This window comes from Meles meles, chromosome 1, assembly GCF_922984935.1.
Source record: "Meles meles chromosome 1, mMelMel3.1 paternal haplotype, whole genome shotgun sequence".
NCBI classification, from domain to species: Eukaryota; Metazoa; Chordata; class Mammalia; order Carnivora; family Mustelidae; genus Meles; species Meles meles.
In genome coordinates this window covers 155,221,622-155,247,759 of record NC_060066.1, presented here as the reverse complement: position 1 = coordinate 155,247,759, position 26,138 = coordinate 155,221,622, and the positions used below count along the sequence as shown (strand labels likewise).

General features: G+C 36.4%; 1 protein-coding gene across 1 annotated transcript; it reads left to right on the top strand.

Moving 5' to 3' along the window:
* The first annotated feature begins 1,739 nt into the window (after window positions 1-1,739).
* Window positions 1,740-2,420, top strand: LOC123951785 (eukaryotic translation initiation factor 4E-like). Its single transcript, XM_046020824.1, is given in 1 exon segment — window positions 1,740-2,420. A coding segment is annotated over 1 exon segment (654 nt). The 5' UTR covers window positions 1,740-1,745; the 3' UTR covers window positions 2,400-2,420.
* Window positions 2,421-26,138: the final 23,718 nt, after the last annotated feature.

Genomic DNA, 26,138 nt, shown 5'->3' with positions numbered 1-26,138 from the left:
CAAGAAGTCTGTAACAATACAATGGCAAAAATATTAGATTGGCAGTGGACTTATGCACAGAGACCTGGCAGGCCAGAAAGAACTGGCATGATATATTCAGAGCACTAAACGAGAAAAATATGCAGCCAAGAATACTGTATCCAGCTAGGCTATCACTGAAAATAGAAGGAGAGATAAAAAGCTTCCAGGACAAACAAAAACTGAAAGAATTTGCAAACACCAAACCAGCTCTACAGGAAATATTGAAAGGGGTCCTTTACGCAAAGAGAGAGCCTAAAAGTAGTAGATCAGAAAGGAACAGAGACAATACAGAATAACAGTCACCTTACAGGCAATACAATGGCACTAAATTCATATTTCTCAATAGTAACCTTGAATATAAATGGGCTAAATGCCCCAATCAAAAGACACAGGGTATCAGAATGGATAAAAAAACAAAACCCATCAATATGCTGCCTACAAGAAACTCATTTTAGACCCGAAGACACCTCCAGATTTAAAGTGAGGGGATGGAAAACAATTGACCATGCTAATGGGCATCAGAAGAAAGCTGGGGTGGCAATCCTTATATCAGATCAATTAGATTTTAAGCCAAAGACTATAATAAGAGATGAGGAAGGACACTATATCATACTCAAAGTGTCTGTCATCAACAAGATCTAACAATTTTAAATACCGATGCCCCTAACATGGGAGCAACAAACTATATAATCCAATTAATAACAAAATCAAAGGAACACATTGACAATAATACAATAATAGTAACGGATTTAACACTCCCCTCTTTGAAATGGACAGATCATCCAAGCAAAAGATCAACAAGGAAATAAAGGCCTTAAATGACACACTGGACCAGATGGACATCACAGATATATTCAGAACATCCCATCCCAAAGCAACAGAATGCACATTCTTCTCTAGTGCACACAGAACATTCTTCAGAATAGATCACATCCTGGGTCATAAATCAGGTCTCAACTGGTATCAAAAGATTGGGATAATTTCCTGTATATTTTCAGACCACAATGCTCTCAAGCTAGTACTCAATCACAAGAGGAAATTTGGAAAGAACCCAAATACATGGAGACTAAACAGCATCCTTCTAAAGAATGAGTGGGTCAACCACGAAATTAAAGAAGAATTGAGAGAATTTATGAAACAAATGATAATGAAAACACAACGGTTCAAAATCTGTGGGACACAGCAAAAGCAGTCCTGAGAGAAAAATATATAGCAATACAAGCCTTTCTCAAGAAAAAAGAAAGGTCTCAAATACACAACCTAACCCTACACCTAAAGGAGCTGGAGGAAGAAAAACAAAGAAAGCCTAAACCCAGCAGGAGAAGAGAAATAATAAAGATCAGAGTAGAAATAAATAAAATAGAAACCAAAAAACAATAGAACAAATCAACAAAACTAGGAGCTGGTTCTTTGAAAGAATTAATAAGACTGATAAACCCCTGGCCAGACTTATCAAAAAGAAAAGAGACAGGACCCAAATAAAGAAAATCATGAAAGAAAGAGGAGAGATCACAACCAATACCAAAGAAATACAATTATAAGAACAAATTATGATCAACTCTACTCCAACAAATTTGATAATCTGGAAGAAATGGATGCATTCCTAGAGAAATATAAACTACCACAACTGAACCAGGAAGAAGTAGAAAACCTGAACAGACCCATAACCAGTAAGGAGATTGAAACAGTCATCAAAAATCTCCAAACATGCAGATCGATCTAAGATGGCGACTGTGGAACCGGAAACCACCCCTACTCCTAATCCCCCGCCTACGGAAGAAGAGAAAACAGAATCTAATCAGGAGGTTGCTAACCCAGAACACTATATTAAACATCCTTTACAGAACAGATGGGCACTCTGGTTTTTTAAAAATGATAAAAGCAAAACTTGGCAAGCAAACCTTCGGCTGATCTCTAAGTTTGATACTGTTGAAGACTTTTGGGCTCTGTACAACCACATCCAGTTGTCTAGTAATTTAATGCCTGGCTGTGACTACTCACTTTTTAAGGATGGTATTGAGCCTATGTGGGAAGATGAGAAAAACAAACGAGGAGGACGATGGCTAATTACATTAAACAAGCAGCAGAGATGAAGTGACCTGGATCGCTTTTGGCTAGAGACACTGCTGTGCCTTATTGGAGAATCTTTTGATGACTACAGTGATGATGTATGTGGAGCTGTTGTTAAAGTTAGAGCTAAATGTGATAAGATAGCAATATGGACTACTGAATGTGAAAACAGAGAGGCTGTTACACATATAGGGAGGGTATACAAGGAAAGGTTAGGACTTCCTCCAAAGATAGTGATTGGTTATCAGTCCCATGCAGACACAGCTACTAAGAGTGGCTCCACCACTAAAAATACGTTTGTTGTCTAAGAAGACACCTTCTGAGTATTCTCATAGGAGACTGCGTCAAGCAATCAAGATTTGGGAGCTGAACTAAAGCCTCTTCAAAAGCAGAGTGGACTGCATTTAAATTTGATTTCCATCAAAATGTTGCTAAGATATAAGAGAAGTCTCATTCACCTTTGTCTTGTACTTCTGTGTTCATATTTTTTTTTTAATTTTGGCTAGAGTGTCCACTATCCCAATCAAAGAATTACAGTACACATCATCCCCAGAATCCATAAGTGTGTTCCTGGCCCACTCTGTAATAGCTTAATAGAATTACCATTACAAACACATTTTACCTATGCACAATATTCAGAAAAGAACTTGCGTTTCTATACCTTACAGGAAAAAAAAATTTGTGTTCCATTGTATGCAGGAGCATATTTTGCTGGTTTAAAGAGTATGATGCATACAGTTTTCTAGCAATTTTCTTTGTTTCTTTTTACAGTATTGTCTTTGCTGTACTCTTGTTGATGGCTGCCAGATTTTAATTTATTTGTTTCCCTACTTGATAACATTAGTGATTCTGATTTCAGTTTTTCATTTGTTTTGCTTTTGTTTTTTTCCTCATGTAACATTGGTGAAGGATCCAGGAATATGACACAAAGGTGGAATAAACATTAATTTTGTGCAAAAAAAAAAAAAAAATCTCCAAACAAACAAAAGCCCAGGGCCAGACAGCTTCCCAGGGGAATTCTACCAAACATTTAAAGAAGAATTAATTTATTCTATTCCCCTGAAGCTGTTCCAAAAAATAGAAATGGAAGGAAAACTTCCAAACTCATTTTATGAGGCCAGCATCACCTGGATCCCAAAACCAGACAAGGATCCCGTCAATAAAGAGAATTACAGACAAATAGCCTTGATGAACACAGATGCGAAAATTCTCACCAAAATACTAGCCAATAGGATCCAACAGTACATTTAAAGGATTATTCACCACAACCAAATGGGATTTATTCCTGGGCTACAAGGTTGGTTCAACATCCGCAAATCAATCAATGTGATACAATACATTAATAAAAGAAAGAACAAGAACCATATGACACTCTCAATAGATGCTGAAAAAGCATTTGACAAACTACGGCATCCCTTCCTAATCAAAACTCTTCAAAGTGTAGGGATAGAGGGCACATACCTCAATATTATCAAAGCCATCTATGAAAAACCCACCGCAAATATCATTCTCAATGCAGAAAAACTGAAAGCTTTTCCATTAAGGTCAGGAACACGGCAGGGATGTCCATTATCAACACTGCTATTCAACATAGTACTAGAAGTCCTAGCTTCAGCAATCAGACAACAAAAGGAAATTAAAGGCATCCAAATCAGCAAAGAAGAAGTCAAACTATCACTCTTTGCAGATGATATGATACTATATGTGGAAAACCGAAAAGACTCCACTTCAAATCTGCTAGAACTTGTACAGGAATTCAGTAAAGTGTCAGGATATAAAATCAATGCACAGAAATCAGTTGTGTTTCTTTACACCGACAACATGACAGAAGAAAGAGAAATTAAGGAGTCAATCCCATTTACAATTCCACCCAAAACTATAAGATACCTAGGAATTAACCTAACCAAAGAGACTAAGAATCTATACTCAGAAAACTATAAAGTACTCATGAAAGAAACTGAGGAAGACACAAAGAATTGGAAAAACGTTCCATGCTCAAATATTGTGAAAATGTCTATGCTACCTAAAACAATCTACATTTAATGCAATCCTTATCAAAATCCCATCCATTTTTTTTTCAAAGAATGGAACAAATAATCCTAAAATTTATATGGAACCAGAAAAGACGTTGAATAGCCAAAGGAATATTGAAAAAGAACGCCAAAGTTGGTGGCATCACAATTCCGGACTTCAAGCACTATTACAAAGGTGTCATCATCAAGACAGTATGGTATTGGCACAAAAATAGACACATAGATCAATGGAACAGAATAGAGATCCCAGGAATAGACCCTCAACTCTATGGTCAACTAAGCTTCAACAAAGCAGGAAAGAATGTCCAATGGGAAAAAGACAGCCTCTTCAATAAATGGTGCTGGGAAAATTGGACAGCCACATGCAGAAAAATGAAATGGGACCATTTCTTTACAGCACACATGAAAACAGACTAAAAATGGATGAAGGACCTCAATGTGAGAAAGGAATCCATCAAAATCCTTGAGGAGAATGCAGGCAGCAACCTCTTCGACCTCAGCCACAACAACATCTTCCTAGGAACATTGGCAAAGGCAAGGGAATCCAGGGCAAAAATGAGCTATTGGGACTTCATCAAGATCAAAAGCATTTGCACAGCAAAGTCAACAGTCAACAAAACCAAAATACAACTGGCAGAACGGGAGAAGATATTTGCAAATGATATATCAGATAAAGGGCTAGTATCCAAAATCTATAAAGAACTTAGCAAACGCAACACCCAAAGAACAAATAATCAATCAAGAAATGGGCAGAGGACATGAACAGACATTTCTGCAAAGAAGACATCCAGATGGTCAACAGACACATGAAAAAGTGCTCCACGTCACTCGGCATCAGGGAAATACAAATCAATACCACAATGAGATATCACCTCACACCAGTCAGAATGGCTAAAATTAACAAGTCAGGAAATGACAGATGCTTGCAAGGATGCGGAGAAAGGGGAACCCTCCTCCACTGTTGGTGGGAATGCAAGCTGGTGCAACCACTCTGGAAAACAGCATGGAGGTTCCTCAAAAAGTTGAAAATAGAGCTACCCTATGACCAAGCAATTGCACTACTGGGTATTTATCCTAAAGATACAAACATAGTGATCCAAAGGGGCATGTGCACCCGAATGTTTATAGCAGCAATGTTTACAATAGCCAAACTATGGAAAGAACCTAGATGTCCATCAACAGATGAATGGATAAAGAAGTGGTATATATATACACAGTGGAATACTATGCAGCCATCAAAGGAAATGAAATCTTGCTATTCATGACGACGTGGATGGAACTGGAGGGTATTATGCTGAGCGAAATAAGTCAGTCAGAGAAAGACAACTATCATATGATTTCCCTGATATGAGGAAGTGGAGATGCAACGTGTGGGGCTTGAGGGGTAGGAAAAGAATAAATGGAACAAGATGGGATCAGGAGGGAGACAAACCATAAGCGACTCTTAATGTCACAAAACAAACTGAGGGGTGGAGGAGAGGGGTAGGGAGAAGGTGGTGGGGTTATGGACATTGGGGAGGGTATAGTGAGTGCTGTGAAGTGTGTAAACCTGGCAATTCACAGACCTGTACCCCTGGGGCTAATAATACATTATATGTTTATAAAAAAATTTTTAAAAATTAAAAATTAAATTAATGTTCATCAAAAAATAAAACTATATATATATGATATAATATAATATTAGCTTAAAAAAGAATGAAATCTTGCCATTTACAGGGATATGGATGGAACTAGAATGCATTATGCTAAGTGAAATAAATCAGTCAGAGAAAGACAAATACTATATGATCTCACTCATTTGTGGAATTTAAGAAATAAAACAGGTGAACATAGGAGAAAAAAACCCAGAGTAAAACCATAATATAGACACTTAACTATAGAGAACAAACTGAAGTTTGCTGGAGGGGAGGTGGTCAGGAGAATAGGTGAAATGTGTGATGGGATTTAGAGTGCACTTGTGATGAGCACTGAGTGTCCTACATAAGTGATAAATCACTAAATTCTACACCTGAAACTAATATTAGACTGTATGTTAAATGGAATTTAAATAAAACCTTGAAACTATAAAAAATATTTTAATATTATTTAATAATATGAAATGCAAAAATAGTGTTGAGAAAAAAGATACAATCTCACTTAAAAATAATATAGAAAAAGGATTGTTAAGAAGTATCTCAAGTTAAGGAAGACTGAAAAATTAGACTATATATAAATTTAATTTTGTTCTTAATTTAACTTTCTAAACACTAAATTATTTTTAAAACAAAAGTACAGTTTAAAAGCTTTAAAATCTTTTGAAGTGTTAAAGAACGCCTATAGAAATTGCTTTTTTTTTTTCTATACAGAAGCACCATTTTATCTAGTCTTCTAAAATTTGGGTATATTCATTCTATTCCATATTATAGAAGGGAATTTCAGATATTCTTTGTTTCACAATTGTTTCTAAAAGAATCATTTAACCTTCTTGTTTATTAAGAAACATAAATTCATCTTGGGCAGTGTGAGATTAAGGATATCACCCTAGTTTCTAGAGGTGAATTACCAACTCTAAGAAGATGAGGAGCAGAAAAAATGACTAGGTAATTGTGTATTAGGAGTTTACTCTTTTGAAGAACATGTCAGCTATAGAATGGGAGCCAAAACTCAAAGGGCTTCAATAAGATTAAAAAATAATCACTGCTGGGTCTTTTCATGTGACAGAACATGTTCCAGGCTCTATTTAAAAGAAGGACCATGAGAAGGATTGTGATTCACTCACATCCTTCATTTCCAAACAAGTCAAGATATATCTACTGAGCCCCAATTATGTGCTTGACATGGGCACTGAGGAAAAACATCTTTCACTTGCTTAAAATTATTAGAAATAACTATGTTGTAATTGTAATTATGTAAATGCAACTGTGAGAGTTAAGGGCCAAGGGAACAATTCCCCAAATTAAACATGAATAAACAATTTTCTGAATCCCCTTTAGTCTGTCAATAAACAACCCAGTGGAATATAAACTGTGGATATCATCTTGTCCCCAGGGTGGTTTTCTGTCATAATCAAAAGACCCAAAGCCTTATGAATCTGTTTTGGTTCTATCCAGTTTTAACTCAGCTAGCTTAGAGCTGTTACTAATCCAATTGTGTGTGTGACCCAGCTAGAGTGGACAGCGTAATAGAGCTGTAGTGGTTTTGACAATGCCATTTCTTTGATAGGTTCCAGTTATGCAGTTTCACCTATGATTTAGATGCCAGGTTCTCCCTGCATTAGTAATAATTCACCAGTTTTTATGATGCCAGGGGAATAAAGGACACCCTGGGATCCATTCATGCCCCCCAGCTCTGCTGCAGGTATTTTTTTATCACTCTCAGAAATACCATGTTGCACTTCATACAAGTTCTGGCCAAGAATGTTTCTTGAGGAAGAGCAGAAGCTCAATTCCAATAAAAGGGAAGGGTGACCCAAGCAGTTTTTTTTGTTTGTTTTGTTTTGTTTTGTTTTTAATGGACCCCAATCTAACTTCTCTTACCTGTGGCACAATACCACTTTTCTGCCTAATTGAAACTGCTGAGCCTGACATAAATTCCTGTCCTGCTCCATCCATTCTTAAATCTATAGTCAAATATCTTGTTATATTTCACCTCAGCTTATGATCCAACCATAAGAAGCTTCTTGCAATTCCTTAAATCCATATGGTCTCTTAGCCACTTTCTCTCTGGAGAGTCATGATTTTTGTTCTTCTCCACTATACCCCCAAAACCCCAAGCTTTCTCTGAATAATTCTTACTCACCCACCAACACTCAACTTAGGTTGTAGAGTGAATAAATGGATAAATGCCCATTCAAAAGGAAAATTTGGATATGCTCCAAGATCCATCAGTCTTTGTTTAAAATTTAATTTTATTTTTTCAATGTTCCAAGATTTATTATTTATGCATCACACCCAGTGCTTCATGCAATATGTGCCCTCCTTAATACCCACCAGCAGGCTCACCCAACCCCCCACCCCCTCAAACCGTCAACTTGTTTCTCAGATAGTCTGACAATTAAGTTGATTAAATGATCTTTACTTGTATCTCTTAGTAATATGGTACAGTTTTCATCAGTGTTGATTAAGGACAAAGCATCCTGGCATGGTCAGTGATACAGCCAGAATAGACAGGCAATTTGGCACATGCTAAAATTACAGAAGCACGTATACTAAAGATAGAACTTTTTGATGTTTTGTTTTGTTTTATTTTCCTACTGCTGTCTGATTGAGCATACATTTTAGGGGGAATTTAAAATAATTGTTATTTGTCATTTCCAGATTGGTTGCATGAAGTTTTCCATGGACCAGCTCTCTAGAAAAAGAGTCATAATTGATGAAAATGGTATGTAATAAGTATTAGATTCTCTAAAGATTATCCCAAGGTCACAGAGAAAAATAAGAAACCTATAATCAAGAAAATATACAAAATCTGAGTAAGAACAGTAAGAATCTATTACACTTGAGCCTTTACCTGTTACCTTCTTCCCTTGTACCAGTCAGCATGACAAAAGCTCCAGTCTTGGCAGGTGTAACCAAGAAGATGTCCCTCACCCCCCCACACACAACCCATCCCCACAAAACTCACAGTGGATGGGCAGGTCGCTAACATTTCTCATAATCCCAAGCTCCATGTTTCTGAGCCTAAATTCTAAACAAGCACAGCCAAGGGTTTGGGGGCTCCAATTTCTGCCAGTTATTAATCACTGGGCAGAGGTTGTACTTAATGTGTAACAAAAAAGACAGAGGACATAATCACCCTCTAGTAGACTAGAGGTTCAATGCCAGCAAGCTACCACCTCTACCCAGTGTGCTGATCATAAAGGAATAATGTCATTTTGGGAAAAGGCAGATACTGTCCCACACCCAGGTATGGAATAGAGACTCAGAGAATGGCCAGGGGGAGAGAGGTGGGCCATATGAACAGTGTGAGACAGATAAAGCCCTAGAGTGCTCTCAAAACAATGAAGATTTTGGTGGTGAGCAATTAAGAGGAAGCTAGTAGCTCTTGTTAAATCATAGGCCAACTAAGTTACCAAAAGAACCAGAAAAAGGGACAGCTAAGAAGAGTCCTCTTAGAGTCATAATCAATCTCAAGATACTGGCCTTAAAATTAAATCTGCAAAGGAGTTTGAATTTAATGAGATCAGACTGTGGAGCAATTTATGCTTTAGGGTTTTGTTCAAACAATACTCAATCAGATAGAAATTAGTAGAGCTTAATAGCCAAGTATGATACCAATAGAGGTAGCAGACTTAACAGAGTGATCAGGGCAAGAAACAGTCAAAGACCACCCTGCTAAAGAACCATCATCCAAGTGTGACTGTGCATGAGCAAGATTTCCCCCACTGAGTAGTAACGGTAGTGGCTTCATACTGTGGGGAAACAGACATTGTGCAAATCATCAAGCAAAGTCTCAAAACCAGTAAACAAACAACATCAACAAGCTCTGGAGTGGAGGAGAGAATTCATATAATCTATTATCCAGTATTCAGTTAAAATTTATGAACCATTTAAAGAAACAAGAACAGGTGACCCATATCCAAGGAGGAAAAAACAGAAATTGCCTGTGAAAAAGCCCAAATCTTGGACATAAAGACATCAAATCAGCCATTAAAAATGTATTCAAAGAACTAAAGGAAACCATGCTTAATAAAGGAAGCAAAAACATCACGATAATATCTCATTAAAAAAGAGAATTACCAATAAATAGATATTATAAAATTAATAAAAATTAGAGTATAAAATTATAAAAAGAACCCAATGGAAAATGTGAAGTTGAAAAGTATAATAACTGCAATAAAAATTTTACTACAGGGCTTCAACAGCATATTTAAGCTGACAGAAGAAAAAAAATGAGCAAATTTAAAGATAGATCAAGAGAGATTTTGCAACCTGAAGAGTAGAAAGAAAATAAATGAAAAAAGTGAACAAACCCATAGAGAAATGTGGGACATTGCTAAATGTAATGAAATAAAGAAAGAAAAGACCAGAAAATATTCAGAGAAATAATGAGTGAAAGCTTCCCAAATTCAAGGAAAATCTTCAATCTATACATTTAAGATGCTAAATGATTCCCAAAGAGAACAAATACAAAGTGATTCACAATCAGACACATCATATTAAAAATATAGAAAACAAAAACCTAGGAGAAAAATCTTCTAAGCAGCAAGAGATAAAGGACTTGTCATTATGAGGGAACTCCAGTAAGGATAACACCTAATTTTTCATCAGAAATAATGGAGGCCAGAATGCAGTAGGATGGCATATTCAAAGTGCTGGGGGGAGGGGAATAAAATAAAATCTCGTATTCAGCAAAAATACAATTCAGGATGAAGGCAATATGGACTTCTGAAATAAACAAAAACTGAGAGAATTCACTTCTAGCAGATATATCTTACAGTAAGTACTAAAGGAAGTTTTAAAGGCTGAAAGCAAGAGATCCAGATAGTAGTTAGAATATACACACACAGAGACATAGGTAAAGATATCTATGTAATTACTAAACACAATATAAGTACATATCTCTTCACCTCTTTTTTCTTCAGTAATTAGAAGGAATTTTATAAAACAATATGAATATAATTATATTGTTAGGATTACAGCATATAAACATACTGTGGTAATAATGAAAAGGAGGTAGAAAAGAGAATAATTGTACTGAACTATGAACGTGAAACTAAATAATAACCTGAATCCAAAAGAGCAAAAGAGAACCAGAAATGGTAAATGGATTAACAGCAAATACATAAATACATAAATATATACTTGTTCTCCTTTTTCTCTCAACTTTAAAAAATATAAAAGTATATAAAGTAATTATTTTAATAATAGATCATTGGTTTGCCACATGCATAGATGTGAAATGTACAATGAGAATAACACAAAAATGAGGAAGAAGGAGTAGAGCTACACAGAGGTCATTTCTGTCTCACCAGAATTAGAATAAATCAAAAGTATGCTCTGGTAAGGAAACTGTATATGGTAGGTCCTAGAGCAGTCACTAAGAAAATAACTAAAAAAGCATAGACAAAAACACATCCAAGAAATTAAAATGTTATACACTAGAAAATATTCACTTAATACAAGGGAAGAATAGAGGAATAAAAGAAAAATGAAGGACTAAAAAAGACATGAGATTTATCAAAAACAAAAATAAAAGGGCAGCCATAAATTCAACTGTATCAATATTAGTATTAAATTTGAGTTGTTTAAAAATCCAGTCAAAAGACAGAGACTGTCAGATTGGATTTAAAAACAGAATCCACCTATATGCCTTCCACTGGAGATACATTTTAGATTCAAAGATACAAATAGGATGAAAGTAAGGAGATGGAAAAGAACATATTATGCAAACAGAAACCATAGGGAACCCTGTGTGGATATACTAAGACAAAATCAATTTAGAATGTGATTCAATAATGTAACTGGTCTACCATTAAACTACAAGCATTCTTATACTAAAAATAAAGAAACATATAGATAAATAAAATGTTACTAGAGATAAAGAGGAACATCATATTGATAAAGTGACAATCAAGTAGGAAGATATTATAATTATAAACATATATATACATACATATAAGCAGAGTCCCAAAAGACATGAAAACTGAAGAACTGAAAAAAGAAGAGGTAATTCATAATAGTAATAATTGGAGAATACCATAGCAAATTTCAGTAAAGGAGAAAATAACTACGTAGGTCAAAAAAGACAAAGAAGTAAAAGACTCAAACATTACAAAGCATCTAGATCTGACCAACATGTCAATCAAAAACAAAAGAATAGGAGTCAAGATGGCGGGGAAGTAGGAGGAGGTGCCATTTCAACCTGTACCCTAAAGTGAGCTGATTACCTACCAAAGAACTCCGATCACCCATGAAATCAGCCTGAGATCAGAATTATACACGTCTGGATCTCTACAGAAGCAGAAGACACCAGTGAGCAGGTAAAGCGGAGTGGGAACATCAGACTGGTATCAGAAGATAAACAAAAGGGGGAGGGATCCACCAGAGGTGACCGATTGGAAAGTAATACCCCAATATGAGAGTGCCCTGCGTCTGGGGACCAGCATTATCTTGGAGTCTGGTTGAAAGCACTCAGAAAAAAGAGCAAAGGATCGCGGGGGGAAATTGTGGGAATCGGGGTGATTAGGGACAGGGCCTTAAGTCCCTGGATCCAGGACAGCCTCCCCAGGCACTGAGCCAGAGAGAGTGCAGTGGAGAAACCAGGTCTTGGTCCCTGAGCCTCCAGCGTGCCCGAGAACGTGTGGGGTCCGGCTCCCCTGAGGGTCTGGGAGCCTCACCAGATGGCGTTCCTGAAATGCGCGCACCCCACACCCTCCCCTGGGAGAGGTGCTCACAGGCACTAGCCGGGAGCTCTGGGACCTGGAAAAAACAGGCACTCCCAGGCCAGGCCACCGGGAAAATCTCAGTGTGCGAATGCTGCTTGGAACCTCTCTGGCAGTCTGGAGCTGCCCAGACAGCCGCCACTGCCATGGTTTTGGGTACAAGGAGGAGATCCTGCATCCCCAGGGACCATGAAATGGAACCTACTCTGCCAGCAGTGCTGCAGAGCATTCTGAGGCTTCTCTCTGAGAGGGAGGTCGGGGTGCAGTTTGCTCTCCTCTAAACCACCAAAAACCATCAAAAGCTGTCAAGGCGAGAGAAAACAGATGAACAAACATAAAAACCTCCAGAGAACAAAAGCCTGAAAAAAAAAAAAAAAAAAACGGTTTCCTCAGAGCCCACCCCCTTGAGGGGGGCAGGAGGACTTAAGTCAGGGAACATCACTGACTGAAAACCAACGTGGCAGGCCCCTCCCCAGAAAACCAACTAGGAAGGAAAAAAAAAAAAGATGACAAGAGAACAACCACCACTACTTCATAAATACAACTTTTATTTTTAACTCGTTACCACTATTCTGGTTCATTTTTTTTATACATATAGATAATTTTTAACCTATTTACCATCACAGTGAGATGTCCAGTATATCAAATTCCTTAATAACCTTCTAACCTGAACTTTTTGATATATACACCTGTGTTTTTCTTTTGCTTTTCTATTTAAAATTTTTTTTTTAATTTTTAGTTTAGTTTAGTCTAGTATATTCTTTTTTATTTTCTAATATACATATAGAGTTAACTTCAAGGTAATCCCCTTTCCCCAATCAATGCTACCCCTATAGGCAAACCAATTATTAATCCCCCTTTATCTTAGGAAAGTTGAGTCCCTTAACAAAGACATCAAGATACATCCAGAAAGAGTCAAAATAACCTTCCTTGCCTACACTGAGAATTTATAACCACTCTCCCATCTTTTCCTTCTTTCAGTGTTTCTGTGTATTTGTATTTGTCCTGATAGTATATAAATCTTATACTTAGTTCTTTTTGACGAGTTCTTCCTTTTTTTGCATATATATATATATATATATATATATACACACACACATAAATATGTATATATATATATTTTTTTCTCTTGTCATATACTTTTATCAGTCTTTTTGTTTGTCTGTTTTTGTTTGTATACTTCATAAATCTTACCTTGGGGCCCATTTGGGCTGAGCCTTCTCTTTTATCTTCCCTTTTTTTCCTGTCCCTCTCTCTCTCTCTTTTTTTTTTCTCTCTATTTGTTTTTCTTTTCTTTTTTCTCTCCTTTGGGTGGGGAATCCTGATTGCCCAGAAGCGTTCCAGGGGGCACCTTGACTCCACCACAGTCGATCCATCCAGCTGCATCCATTCAGTCATCTCTTACCAAAATGACTAGGAGGAGGAATGCCCAAGAGAAGAAAAATACAGAGGATGGACCTTCTGCAACAGAGCTAATGGCTATCAACAGAGACAATATGTCGAAAAAGGAATTCAGGTTAACAATTATCCAGGCAATAACTAGGTTGGAGAAAGCCATGGATGACCAAACGGCATTGATTAGGGCAGAACTGAAAGCCACCAGGGATGATGTTCAAAATGCTCTCAATGAATTCCAATCTAATCTAAATTCTCTAAAAGCTAGGGTAACTGAGACAGAAGATAGAATTAGTGATCTGGAGGACAAACAGATAGAGAAAAAGGATCAGGAGGAAGCCTGGAACAACTAGCTCAGAAGCCACGAAAACAGAATCAGGGAAATAAATTATGCCATGAAACATTCCAATGTCAGAATTATTGGAATCCCTGTAGGGGAGGAGAAAGAAAGAAATCTAGAAGATATAGTGGAACAAGTTGTCTATGAAAATTTTCCCAATCTCACGAATGGAAACAGCATTCATGTACTAGAGGCAAAACGTGTTCCCCCCAAGATTTTAGATTCTCGAAAGTCCTTGCAACACCTGATAGTTAGAATGAAGAATTACAATTCTAGGCAGACCCTCTTGAAAGCAGCTAGGACAAAGAAGCTCCTCACATACAGAGGAAAGCCCATTAGAATAACGTCAGACCTGTCCACAGAGACCTGGCAAGCCAGGAAGAGCTGGCAAAATATATTCAGAGTACTAAATGAGAAGAACATGCAGCCAAGAATACTTTATCCTGCAAAACTGACATTCAAAATGGATGGAGAGATAAAGAGTTTCCAAGATTGGCAAGGCTTAAAAGACTATGCAACCACCAAGCCGACACTGCAGAAAATATTAAAGGGGGTTCTATAAAAGAGGAAAAAATCCTAAGAATACCACTGAACAGAGATATAGAGACAATCTACAGACAGAAAGACTTCAAAGGTAACACAATGTCAATAACAATGTATCTATCAATAATCACTCTCAATGTGAATGGCCTAAAGGCACCCATAAAATGACACAGGGTTGCAGATTGGATAAAACGACAGGGCCCATCCATATGTTGTCTGCAAGAGACCCATTTTGAACCTAAAAATACACCCAGACTGAAAGTGAAGGGATGGAGAAGTATCTTTCATGCCAATGGGCCTCAAAAGAAGGCCGGGGTAGCAATTCTCATATCAGATAAATTAGGTTTTAAACTACAGACTGTAGGCAGAGATACAGAAGGACACTACATAATTCTTTTTTTTTTTTAGATTTTTTTATTTATTTATTTGACAGACAGAGATTACAAGTAGGCAGAGAGGCAGGTAGAGAGAGAGGAAGAAGCAGGCTCTCCATGGAGCAGAGAGCCCGATGCGGGGCTCGATCCCAGGACCCTGGGATCATGACCTGAGCTGAAGGCAGAGGCTTTAACCCACTGAGCCACCCAGGTGCCCCGACACTACATAATTCTTAAAGGGACTATCCACCAAGATTATCTAACAATTGTAAATATCTATTCCCCCAATATGGGAGCAGTCAATTACATAAGAAAATTATTAATCAAGATAAAGAGTCATATTGATATGAATACACTAATAGTAGGAGATCTTAACATGCCTCTCTCAGTAATAGACAGATCATCCAAACAGAAAATCAATAAAGAAACAAAAGCATTGAATGACACATTGGACCAGATGGACTTCAGAGATATATACAGAATATTCCACCCTAAAACAACAGAATACTCATTCTTCTCAAGTGCACATGGAACCTTCTCCAGAATAGACCACATACTTGGTCACAAAGCAGGACTCAACCGATACCAAAAGACTGACATTATTCCCTGCATATTCTCTGATCACAATGCTTTGAAACTGGAGCTCAATCACAAGGAAAAGTTTGGAAGGAACTCAAACACCTGGAAGCTAAAAACCACCTTGCTTAAGAATGCTTGGATCAACCAGGAGATCAAAGAAGAACTTAATTCATGGAAACCAATGAGAATGAAGACACTTCGGTCCAAAACGTATGGGATACAGCAAAGGCGGTTCTAAGGGGGAAATACATAGTGATCCAAGCCTCCTTCAAAAAAACTGAAAAATACAGAATACACCAGCTGTCTCTACACCTTAAAGAACTGGAGAATCAACAACAAATCAAACCAACTCCACACATAAGAAGGGAAATAATCAAGATTAGAGCAGAGATCAATGAGGTAGAAACCAGAGATACAGTAGAAAGTATCAGTGAAACTAGAAGCTGGTTTTTTGAAAGAATCAATAAGATCACTAAACCATTGGCCACACTAATCCAAAAGAAAAGAGAGAAAGCCCAAATTAATAAAATTATGAATGAAAAGGGAGAGATCACAACGAACACCAAGGAAATAGAAACAATCATCAGAAATTATTACCAACAGTTATAGCCAATAAGCTAAGCAACCTAGATGAAATGGATGCATTCCTGGAAAACTACAAACTCCCAAAATTGAACCAGGAAGAAATTGACAACCTGAATAGACTGATATCTAGTAACGAGATTGAAGCAGTGATCAAAAAACCTCCCAAAAAACAAGAGCCCAGGACCTGATGGATTCCCTGGGGAATTCTACCAAACTTTAAAAGAAGAAAGAACACCAATTCTCCTGAAGCTGTTTCAAAAAATTGAAGCAGAAGGAAAACTTCCAGACTCTTTTTATGAAGCCAGTATTACCCTGATCCCCAAACCAGGCAAAGACCCTACCAAAAAGGAGGATTTCAGACCAATATCACTGATGAATATGGATGCTAAGATTTTCAACAAGATCCTAGCAAACACGATCCAGCAGCACATTAAAAAGATTATCCACCATGACCAGGTGGGATTCATCCCTGGGTTGCAAGGTTGGTTCAACATTCACAAATCAATCAGTGTGATAGAGAACACATCAATAAGAGAAGAGAGAAGAACCACATGGTCCTCTCAATTGATGCAGAAAAAGCATTTGACAAAATCCAGCATCCGTTCCTGATGAAAACGCTTCAAAGTATAGGGATAGAGGGAACATTCCTGAACTTCATAAAATCTATCTATGAAAGACCCACAGCAAATATCATCTTCAATGGGAAAAAGCTTGCAGCCTTCCCATTGAGATCAGGAACACGACAAGGATGCCCACTCTCACCACTCTTGTTCAGCATAGTATTAGAAGTTCTAGCAACGGCAATCAGACAACAAAGAGAAATACAAAGTATCCAAATTGGCAAGGAAGAAGTCAAACTCTCTCTCTTCGCAGATGACTTGATTCTTTATATGGAAAACCCCAAAGACTCCACCCCCAAACTACTAGAACTCATACAACAATTCAGTAACAGGGCAGGATACAAAGTCAATGTACAGAAATCAGTGGCTTTCTTATACACTAACAATGAAAATAGAGAAAGGGAAATTAGAGAATCGATTCCATTTACTATAGCACCACGAACCATAAGATACCTGGGAATAAACCTAACTAAAGAGGTAAAGGATCTGTACTCAAGGAACTACAGAACACTCATGAAAGAAATTGAAGAAGACACAAAAAGATGGAAGACCATTCCATGCTCTTGGATCGGAAGAATAAACATTGTTAAAATGTCTATACTGCCTAGGGCAATCTATACTTTTAATGCCATTCCGATAAAAATTCCACCAGTATTTTTCAAAGAGCTGGGGCAAATAATCCTAAAATTTGTATGGAATCAGAAGAAACCCCGAATTGCTAAGGAAATGTTGAAAAACAAAAACAAAACTGGTGGCATCACGTTACCTGATTTCAAGCTTTACTACAAAGCTGTGATCACCAAGACAGTGTGGTACTGGCATAAAAACAGACACATAGACCAGTGGAAAAGAGCAGAGAGCCCAGATATGGACCCTCAACTGTATGGTCAAATAATCTTTGACAAAACAGGAAAAAATATACAGTGGAAAAAAGACAGTCTCTTCAATAAATGGTTGCTAGGAAAACTGAACAGCTATATGTAGAAAAATGAAACTCAACCATTCTCTTACACCGTACACAAAGATAAACTCGAAATGGATTAAAGACCTCAACGTGAGACAGGAATCCATCAGAATCCTAGAGGAGAACATAGGCAGTAACCTCTCCGATATCAGCCACAGCAACTTTTTTCAAGATATGTCTCCAAAGGCAAAGGAAACAAAAGCGAAAATGAACTTTTGAGACTTCATTAAGATCAAAAGCTTATGCACAGCAAAGGAAACAGTCAATAAGTCAGAAAGACAACCCACAGAATGGGAGAAGATATTTGAAAATGACAGTACAGAGAAAAGGTTGATATCCAGGATCTATAAAGAACTCTTCAAACTCAACACATGCAAAACAGATAATCATATCAAAAAATGGGCAGATGATATGAACAGACACTTCTCCAATGAAGACATACAAATGGCTATCAGACACATGAAAAAATGCTCATCATCACTAGCCATTAAAAAGATTATATGGGAGATTCAAATTAAAACCACATTGAGATATCACCTTACACCAGTTAGAATGGCCAAAATTAGCAAGAAAGGAAACAACGTGTGTTGGAGAGGCTGTGGAGAAAGGGGAACCCTCTTACACTGTTGGTGGGAATGCAAGTTGGTGCAGCCACTTTGGAGAACAGTGTGGAGATTCCTCAAGAAATTAAAAATAGAGCTTCCCTATGACACTGCAATTGCACTACTGGGTATTTACCCCAAAGATACAGATGTAGTGAAAAGAAGAGCCATCTGTACCCCAATGCTTATAGCAGCAATGACCACGGTCACCAAACTGTGGAAAGAACCAAGATGACCTTCAACGGGGAAATGGATAAGGAAGACGTGGTCCATATACACGATGGAGTATTATGCCTCCATCAGAAAGGATGAATACCCAACTTTTGTAGCAACATGGACGGGACTGGAAGAGATTATGCTGAGTGAAATAAGTCAAGCAGAGAGAGTCAAGTATCATATGGTTTCACTTATTTGTGGAGCATAACAAATAACATAGTGGACGTGGGGAGATGGAGAGAAGAAGGGAGTTGAGGGAAATTGGAAGGGGATATGAACCATGAGAGACTATGGACTCTGAAAAACAACCTGAGGGTTTTGAAGGGGCGGGGGATGGGAAGTTGGGGAACTAGGTGGTGGGTAATAGGGAGGGCACGTGTTGCATGGAGCACTGGGTGTGGTGCAAAAACAATGAATACTGTTACGCTGAAAAAAAAAAAAGAATACAAATTATTTTCAAGTGCACATAGAATATGTTCTAGTAGAAACTTTATGCTGGCCACGAAAGATTCCTCAACACATTTTAAAAGACTAAAATCACATAAAATATAATCTTTGACTACAATGTAATGAAATTAAAAATAAGCAACAGAAATAAATTTTGGAAATTCACAAATAATGGAAATTAAGCAACACCCTCTTACATAACTAATGGATCAGAGAAGAAATCACAAGATTAATTATAAAATACTTTGAAGGAATGAAAATGAAGACAAAACATATCAAAATTATGAGATGCAACAAAAATCATGCATAGAAGGGAAAATAATACCTATAAATACTTTTATTAAAAAAGAAATATATCAAATCAATAACCTGGACTTACACCATAAAACAGTAAGAGAGAAAAAAGAGTATTTTGAACTTTAGAGCAGGGGCTCCTGGGTGGCTCAGTGGGTTAAAGCCTCTGCCTTCGTCTCAGGTCATGATTCCAGGGTGCTGGGATTGAGCCCCTCATCAGGCTGTCTGCTCAGCAGGGAGCCTGCTTCCCTTCCTCTCTCTCTACCTGCCTCTCTGCCTACTCATGATCTGTCTGTCAAATAAATAATAAACTTTATAGGAAGCAGAAAGATAGAGTAAAATTATGGCAGTAATTAATGGAAAAGAAATTATTTTAAAAGAGAAAATAAGCAAATCCAAATGTTAGGCCGTTAAAAAAATCAACAACATTGAAAAATTCAGTTAGGGTAAAAAAGAAAAAAAAGGAGAGAGAGAAAGTATGCAAATTCCTATAATCAGGAATGAAAGTAGAATATTACCAATAACAATTGTGTGCAACAAGTTTGATAACTTAGATGAAAAATAAATTCCTAGAAAAACATCAAGTACGAAAACAAGAATAGAAAGAAAATCTGAATAGACCAATAACAAGTAAAGGATTGAATTAGCGATTTTAAACCTTCAAAGAAAATCTCAGCCCCAGATAACTTCATTGGTGAATTCTACCAAACATTTAAAGAATTAATACCAATTCTTCAGAAACTATTACAAAAAGCAAAAGAGACAGACAAACTTCCCAACTCATTCCATAAGACCAGTATTACCCTGATATCAAAACCAGACACAGACATCACAAATATATGAAAACCACAGAGCAATATCTATCATGAATAAAGGCACAGAAGTCCTCAATAAAACACAAGCAAATAGAATCCATCAATACATAAAAATGATTATATACCATTGTCAAGTATGATCTATCCCAAGAATTTAACATCCAAATTCAATTAATATAATGTGCCACATCAATATGAAAAGGAAAAGATATAATCATCTCAATAGTCACAGAAACAGCTTTTGACAAATTCTGATATCCCATCATGAAAAAAAAAAAAATCACTCAACGAACTAGTAATAATAAAAAAAAAAACCTTCCTAATTCTGAAAAAAAAGGCATTTGTAAAAATCCCATGGCTAATAACATGCTTAATAGAAAAGATTGAATGTATTTCCTCTAATATTAGGAGCAAGACAAGAATATCCACTCCTACCACTTTTACTCAACTCATATTTTCTGATTTCAAAAGTTACTACAAAGCACAGTAATCGAGACAGTATGGAACTGGAATAAGAATAAATATAAATTTATTTATATATATAAATATATATTATATCTAAAATATAAATATGTAAATATATTTATATATAAATATCAAAGTAATAGAAAGAAGAGTTCATATAAGGCCTAATATAAGAGCTAACACTGTAAAACTCTAAGAAGAAAACACAGATATGTCACTTGGTGACCTTGGACTAGGCAGAGTTCTTAGTTATGACACCAAAAGAACAAGTCAGCAAAAAAAAAAGATAAACTGAACTTCATCGAAATTATTTTTTTTGCATTGAAGGATCCCATCCTGAAGGTTAGAAGACAATCCACATAATGCAAAAAATATCTGCACAATATATATGTGATAAGGAACTAAATATGTAATATATTAAGAACTATTATAAGTCAATAACAAAAAAAATTAAAATTGACAAATCTGAATCTGAACAAGCCACTTCTCCAAAGGAGATAAACAAAAGTCCAAGAAATACACAAAAAGCATAAACAAAATTAGATCAAAAACATAATCAGAGAAATGCAAATTAAACCACAACAAAATGCCACTTTACATACACTAATAATAAAAAGAAAGACAATAACAAGTGTTAATGAGGATGTGGAAAAATTAGAACCCTTATTCTTTGCTGTGAGAATGTAAAATGATGCAACTTTTTGGAAAACAGTCTGGCAACTCCTGAAAAATTTAAACACAGAGTTAATATGTGACCCAACTTGACTCCAAAGTCTATCCAAGAGAAATGAAACTTTTGTTTACCCAAAACTGTTATACTAATGCTCATACCAGCATAATTCATAATATCCAAAAAGCAAAAATGATCCAAATTTTCAACAACTGATGAGCAGATAAATAAAATGTTTTATATCCATATGGTGAAATGCTCAATATGAAAAAGGTATGACATACTGATACATACTACAAAAGTGATGATCCTTGAAAACATTATGCAAAGTAAAAGAACTGAGTCACAAAGGTCCATGTATTTTTGGTTTGTAAACTGGCCCCATACAAAGAGTGAAAGGAGAGACCCTAGAATGAGGCAAACCAATTCAAATTGGTAGATTTCAGGTTTAATGAGCAAGGAACTTACAAGGCTTCTCTTGGGCAGCTGCAAGAGGAGTAGGTGTACACACTTGCCCACCAGAATCTTAAAAGTTTATATGGAGGACTTAACTGGGTTCAGTTGCACCTCCTATCCAAATGGTCTCAACACTTTACTCTCAAGGCTATGTCCTTGGAACAGCTCCCACTGTGGAAATGGTGGGCAAAGCATACATTCCAAGGATAGGGTTGGGGGTGAGAAGCCTGATTGCCTGGGTCCAGCTCAGGGTCAAGTGGTGGTCACATCATCTAATTACTCTACCAAAGATATTATATTATCACATTTATATGAAATGTCCAGAATAGGCAAATCATTGCAGACAAAGAGTCGATTAGTGTTTACTTAGGATGGAAGCAGGGAATTGGGAGAAATGGTGAGCAACTGTAAAGGATACTGGGTTTCTTTTGCAGGGTGATGAAAAATATTCTAAATTAGATTGTGGTGATGGTTACACAATATGTACTTACTAACAAACACTAAATTGTATACGTTAAAAGGGTGAGTTGTGGCTATGTGAATTATGTATCCATAAAGCTATTTTTTTTTAATCACTGTTATTTCTTCATGGACATATATGCAATATTAAGATTACCTTCCATCACCTTAACAATCTAAACTACAGAACTAACATATCACTGAGGAAGGGCCTTACAACCTGGGATGTGACATTGTTTATAATGTGTGCAGAGTAGTATCACCACAGGAGACTTTTCCAACAAGCAAGCTGGTCTGTTCAAAATTTACAATGGAAATTTGACTGGAAATATCGAAGAATCAGTGTTTGAATTACAGAACACCTGATGGAGTGAGTGCTTTTGCTTTTGAGCATATCTTCATTACTAGTTATAAACTATAAGCCCGGGAGGTTACCTTCAAGAGCTTTCACAGATATCCTTCCATAATACAATGTCTAGTAGTTACTGAATTACGTTTGTTCTCTTAAGGATTGTCCTAGCAGAAAATCTACCCAATAAAATTCATTGAAGAGAAAAAGAGAGGCATAAAAATTTTAAAGAAAAACAGAACCTCAATAGATTTCACAAACTATTGAGAAATTGTTTACTTAGAAGTATATTATTTGAGTATAAACTTGAGTTTGGAGTTTATTTTTTGTGACTATAACAAAAACATGTTCAGAATTCAAAAAAATTTAAAAAGTAACCTATCTGAAAGTTGAGATTACTTTTAAAGGTATGTAAAAAAAGCTCTTTATTAAAAGACATATGTTTATTTTTAATTATGTAACAAATATTCAGATTAAATAATATCCCTTTCAAACAACTAAAACAATAGGAAAGAACTGTTCTTTCGCTTCATACATTCTTATAAAACTTAACAGACTTTTATAGAAAAATGCATCAAAATGAGGAGTTTTTTGGTGTCCTTGAGTGTAGTTTTTATATAAAGAAAATATTCAGTATTTATATAATTAATATTTAATTCTACATTTTAAAATCCTAATACTTACCTATACATTAATTTAAATATGTGAATCTTACTCTATTTATAAATCTAGCCAAATTAAGCAATTACTTTTAAGACAGATTTTATTTATTTAAATGTCCTTAACTTTTTAATCCTTTATTTATAAATATAGCATGTTGTCTCTTACCTTTAAGTACATTAGTTGTTTAATAAACAAACCTTCCCAAGTACTTACGTAGTTCTTATAAAAATTTAAGCTAATAGTCAATCTTTTTTTTAAATTTTTTTTAAAGATTTTATTTATTTATTTGACAGAGAGATCACAAGTAGGCAGAGAGGCAGGCAGAGAGAGAGAGGGAAGCAGGCTCCCTGCTGAGCAGAGAGCCCGATGCGGGACTCGGTCCCAGGACCCTGAGATCATGACCTGAGCCAAAGGCAGCGGCTTAACCCACTGAGCCACCCAGGTGCCCTGCTAATAGTCAATCTTAATTTCTCATTAAAATATCAATACTTCTTACAAATTTAGGAAAATCCTGTTATCCTGTTATAAAAATTTCACAATTACTAGGCAACCAATTTTTAATTGAAATCACAAGTCTAATCTGTTAGGAACTTTAAGTTGCCAAATTTTACTCTCAAAATGCCAAATTCTTTTAAATGTTACAAGTACTCAAAATACCAAACATGTACAGATTATTTCCAAATATAACACAAAACTATGAATACTATGGATTTATTTCATCATCTTCTTAAAATTTAATGTTAAGTTATCCCAAGATTAAATATGATCATTCACAGAAGACACAATTAAATGTTTTCAAGCAATTTAGGTTTATCATGCAATGCAGTTTGGGTTTTCCTTAGCCAAGAAGTTTGGAGTTTGTTTCTCCTCTAGCCAAGGCTGCATGTCAACCATATATCTGGAATTGATGTAATCATAAGGACATGCAGGGCTATTTTTCTTGCCTCAGAAGGAGACAGGTAGGTCTGTCTGTTTGTCTCACTGAACCATTATGTCGTTTAAATGGAGTAGTCTCAATCCATATTCCTGGAACATAATATAGACATTACCTAATTCTCAGGCATGATTATGTTCTTGACTACTGTTTCTATTCTTAGATTGGATCCAAATAATCTAGTTCCTGCTGGATGCATGTCTGAATTATTTTCATAAACTTTTTTTTCCAGAAAAGCCAAAAATCCTTGTAGATATTTATATCTACATGTAAATCGCATACACTACGATTCTGAATGTCTCTCATGTACTTGTCTATCTCTAACAGTTATAGCATTAAAATCACGTGAATAACAATGAGGGCTTTCCCTGCTTCTTTTTTTTTTTTTTAAGATTTTATTTATTTATTTGACAGAGAGAGATCACAAGTAAGCAGAGAGGCAGGCAGAGAGAGAGGAGGAAGCAGGCTCCCCGCGGAGCAGAGAGTCCGATGCGGGGCTCGATCCCAGGACCCTGAGATCTATGACCTGAGCCGAAGGCAGAGGCTTTAACCCACTGAGCCACCCAGGCGCCCCAAGGGCTTTCCCTGCTTCTTTACGCCACAGCATTATAAACTAATCCATTCATTTAATAAATCCTTAAAAAGTACCTATGAGCCCTAGGCAATTACCATAACATGCTGTAAGTATGTATTTACATGTTACTTTCCAGCATAGCCACCATGCTTTGGGAAGTTTGCAAGCAGCACAGTGCCTGGTAGGCAATAGGCACTAAAGGCATGGAGGGTGTAAGAGTTGCATGATATACACGACAGACACTTGACTTCCCTTACTCCTTCACTCTCTTCTGTCAACATCATGCAGAAACAACAACCTCAATAATAACAGAAATCTTTAGTCATTTTAATATCTTCCAGTCATTTTGATGCCCCAAATTTTGAGCATTAGAAGTCTGAGAAGTAACAGTTCTTACCTAATCGGGGGCTACCTATAAAGTGCTTAGCACCGTGTTCAGTACATAAAAGAGGTCCTTAAAAAGTAGTAGTTATTTTGATAACACAAAGGACAATCAGATCAAAGAAGTATCAGATCATTCAGGGATTATTCCAAAAAATAAAAATTAGTAAACAATATGAATGATTTTCCACTTCCAATCTAGCTTTTATTTTAATTAAAGTGGAGCCATCATTTTCAAGTCTGCTGCTTTTGACGCAGTACATTAAAAAATGGCAACTATATGGCTGTGGAAAGCAAATATTTTTGCTGGGGTCAGTGTTGATTTATCTAACATTGGCTCATGAATATCTCTTCTTTTGTTATCCCAATCAAAATAAATTTTACCAAAGAACAAAGAGGAAGTACTAAAACATTGAACATAGTCTAATTTACCAGCACAGTAGAAAGTACAGTCAGAGTTGTGGCATACTCTGAAATATAAAATGCACATATGTCCCATTCCACAAAACACATGACTGGCCCAGTACATGAACTGCAATAACATCAGAAAAAGGAAAATGCTTGGTCTACTTTCTTTTCTTCAGTGGCGTGGTTTCTATCAACTCCTCTCTGTTGTTCCTTCAGAAATATTTGCTGCACAGAAGAGCATTATATGCTCATTTGATGATTACAGACTACTGATAACAGACAACCTTGAGATGAAGGAAGGGCTAAGAATATGTAGAGAGAAAAAGGCATGCTAAACGTTAACACCCAGGGGAAATGCATTATGGTAGAGCAAATAATGCACAGTTAAGGCTCAAACAAATCTTTGGAACCAGCCATCTTCCTCAGTACTCCAGACACCAGGATTCAGGAATATAGTCATGAGCATCCATCAGCTGACACACCAAGGATAAAATTATTTTCTGAGTTTTCACTTGGGAT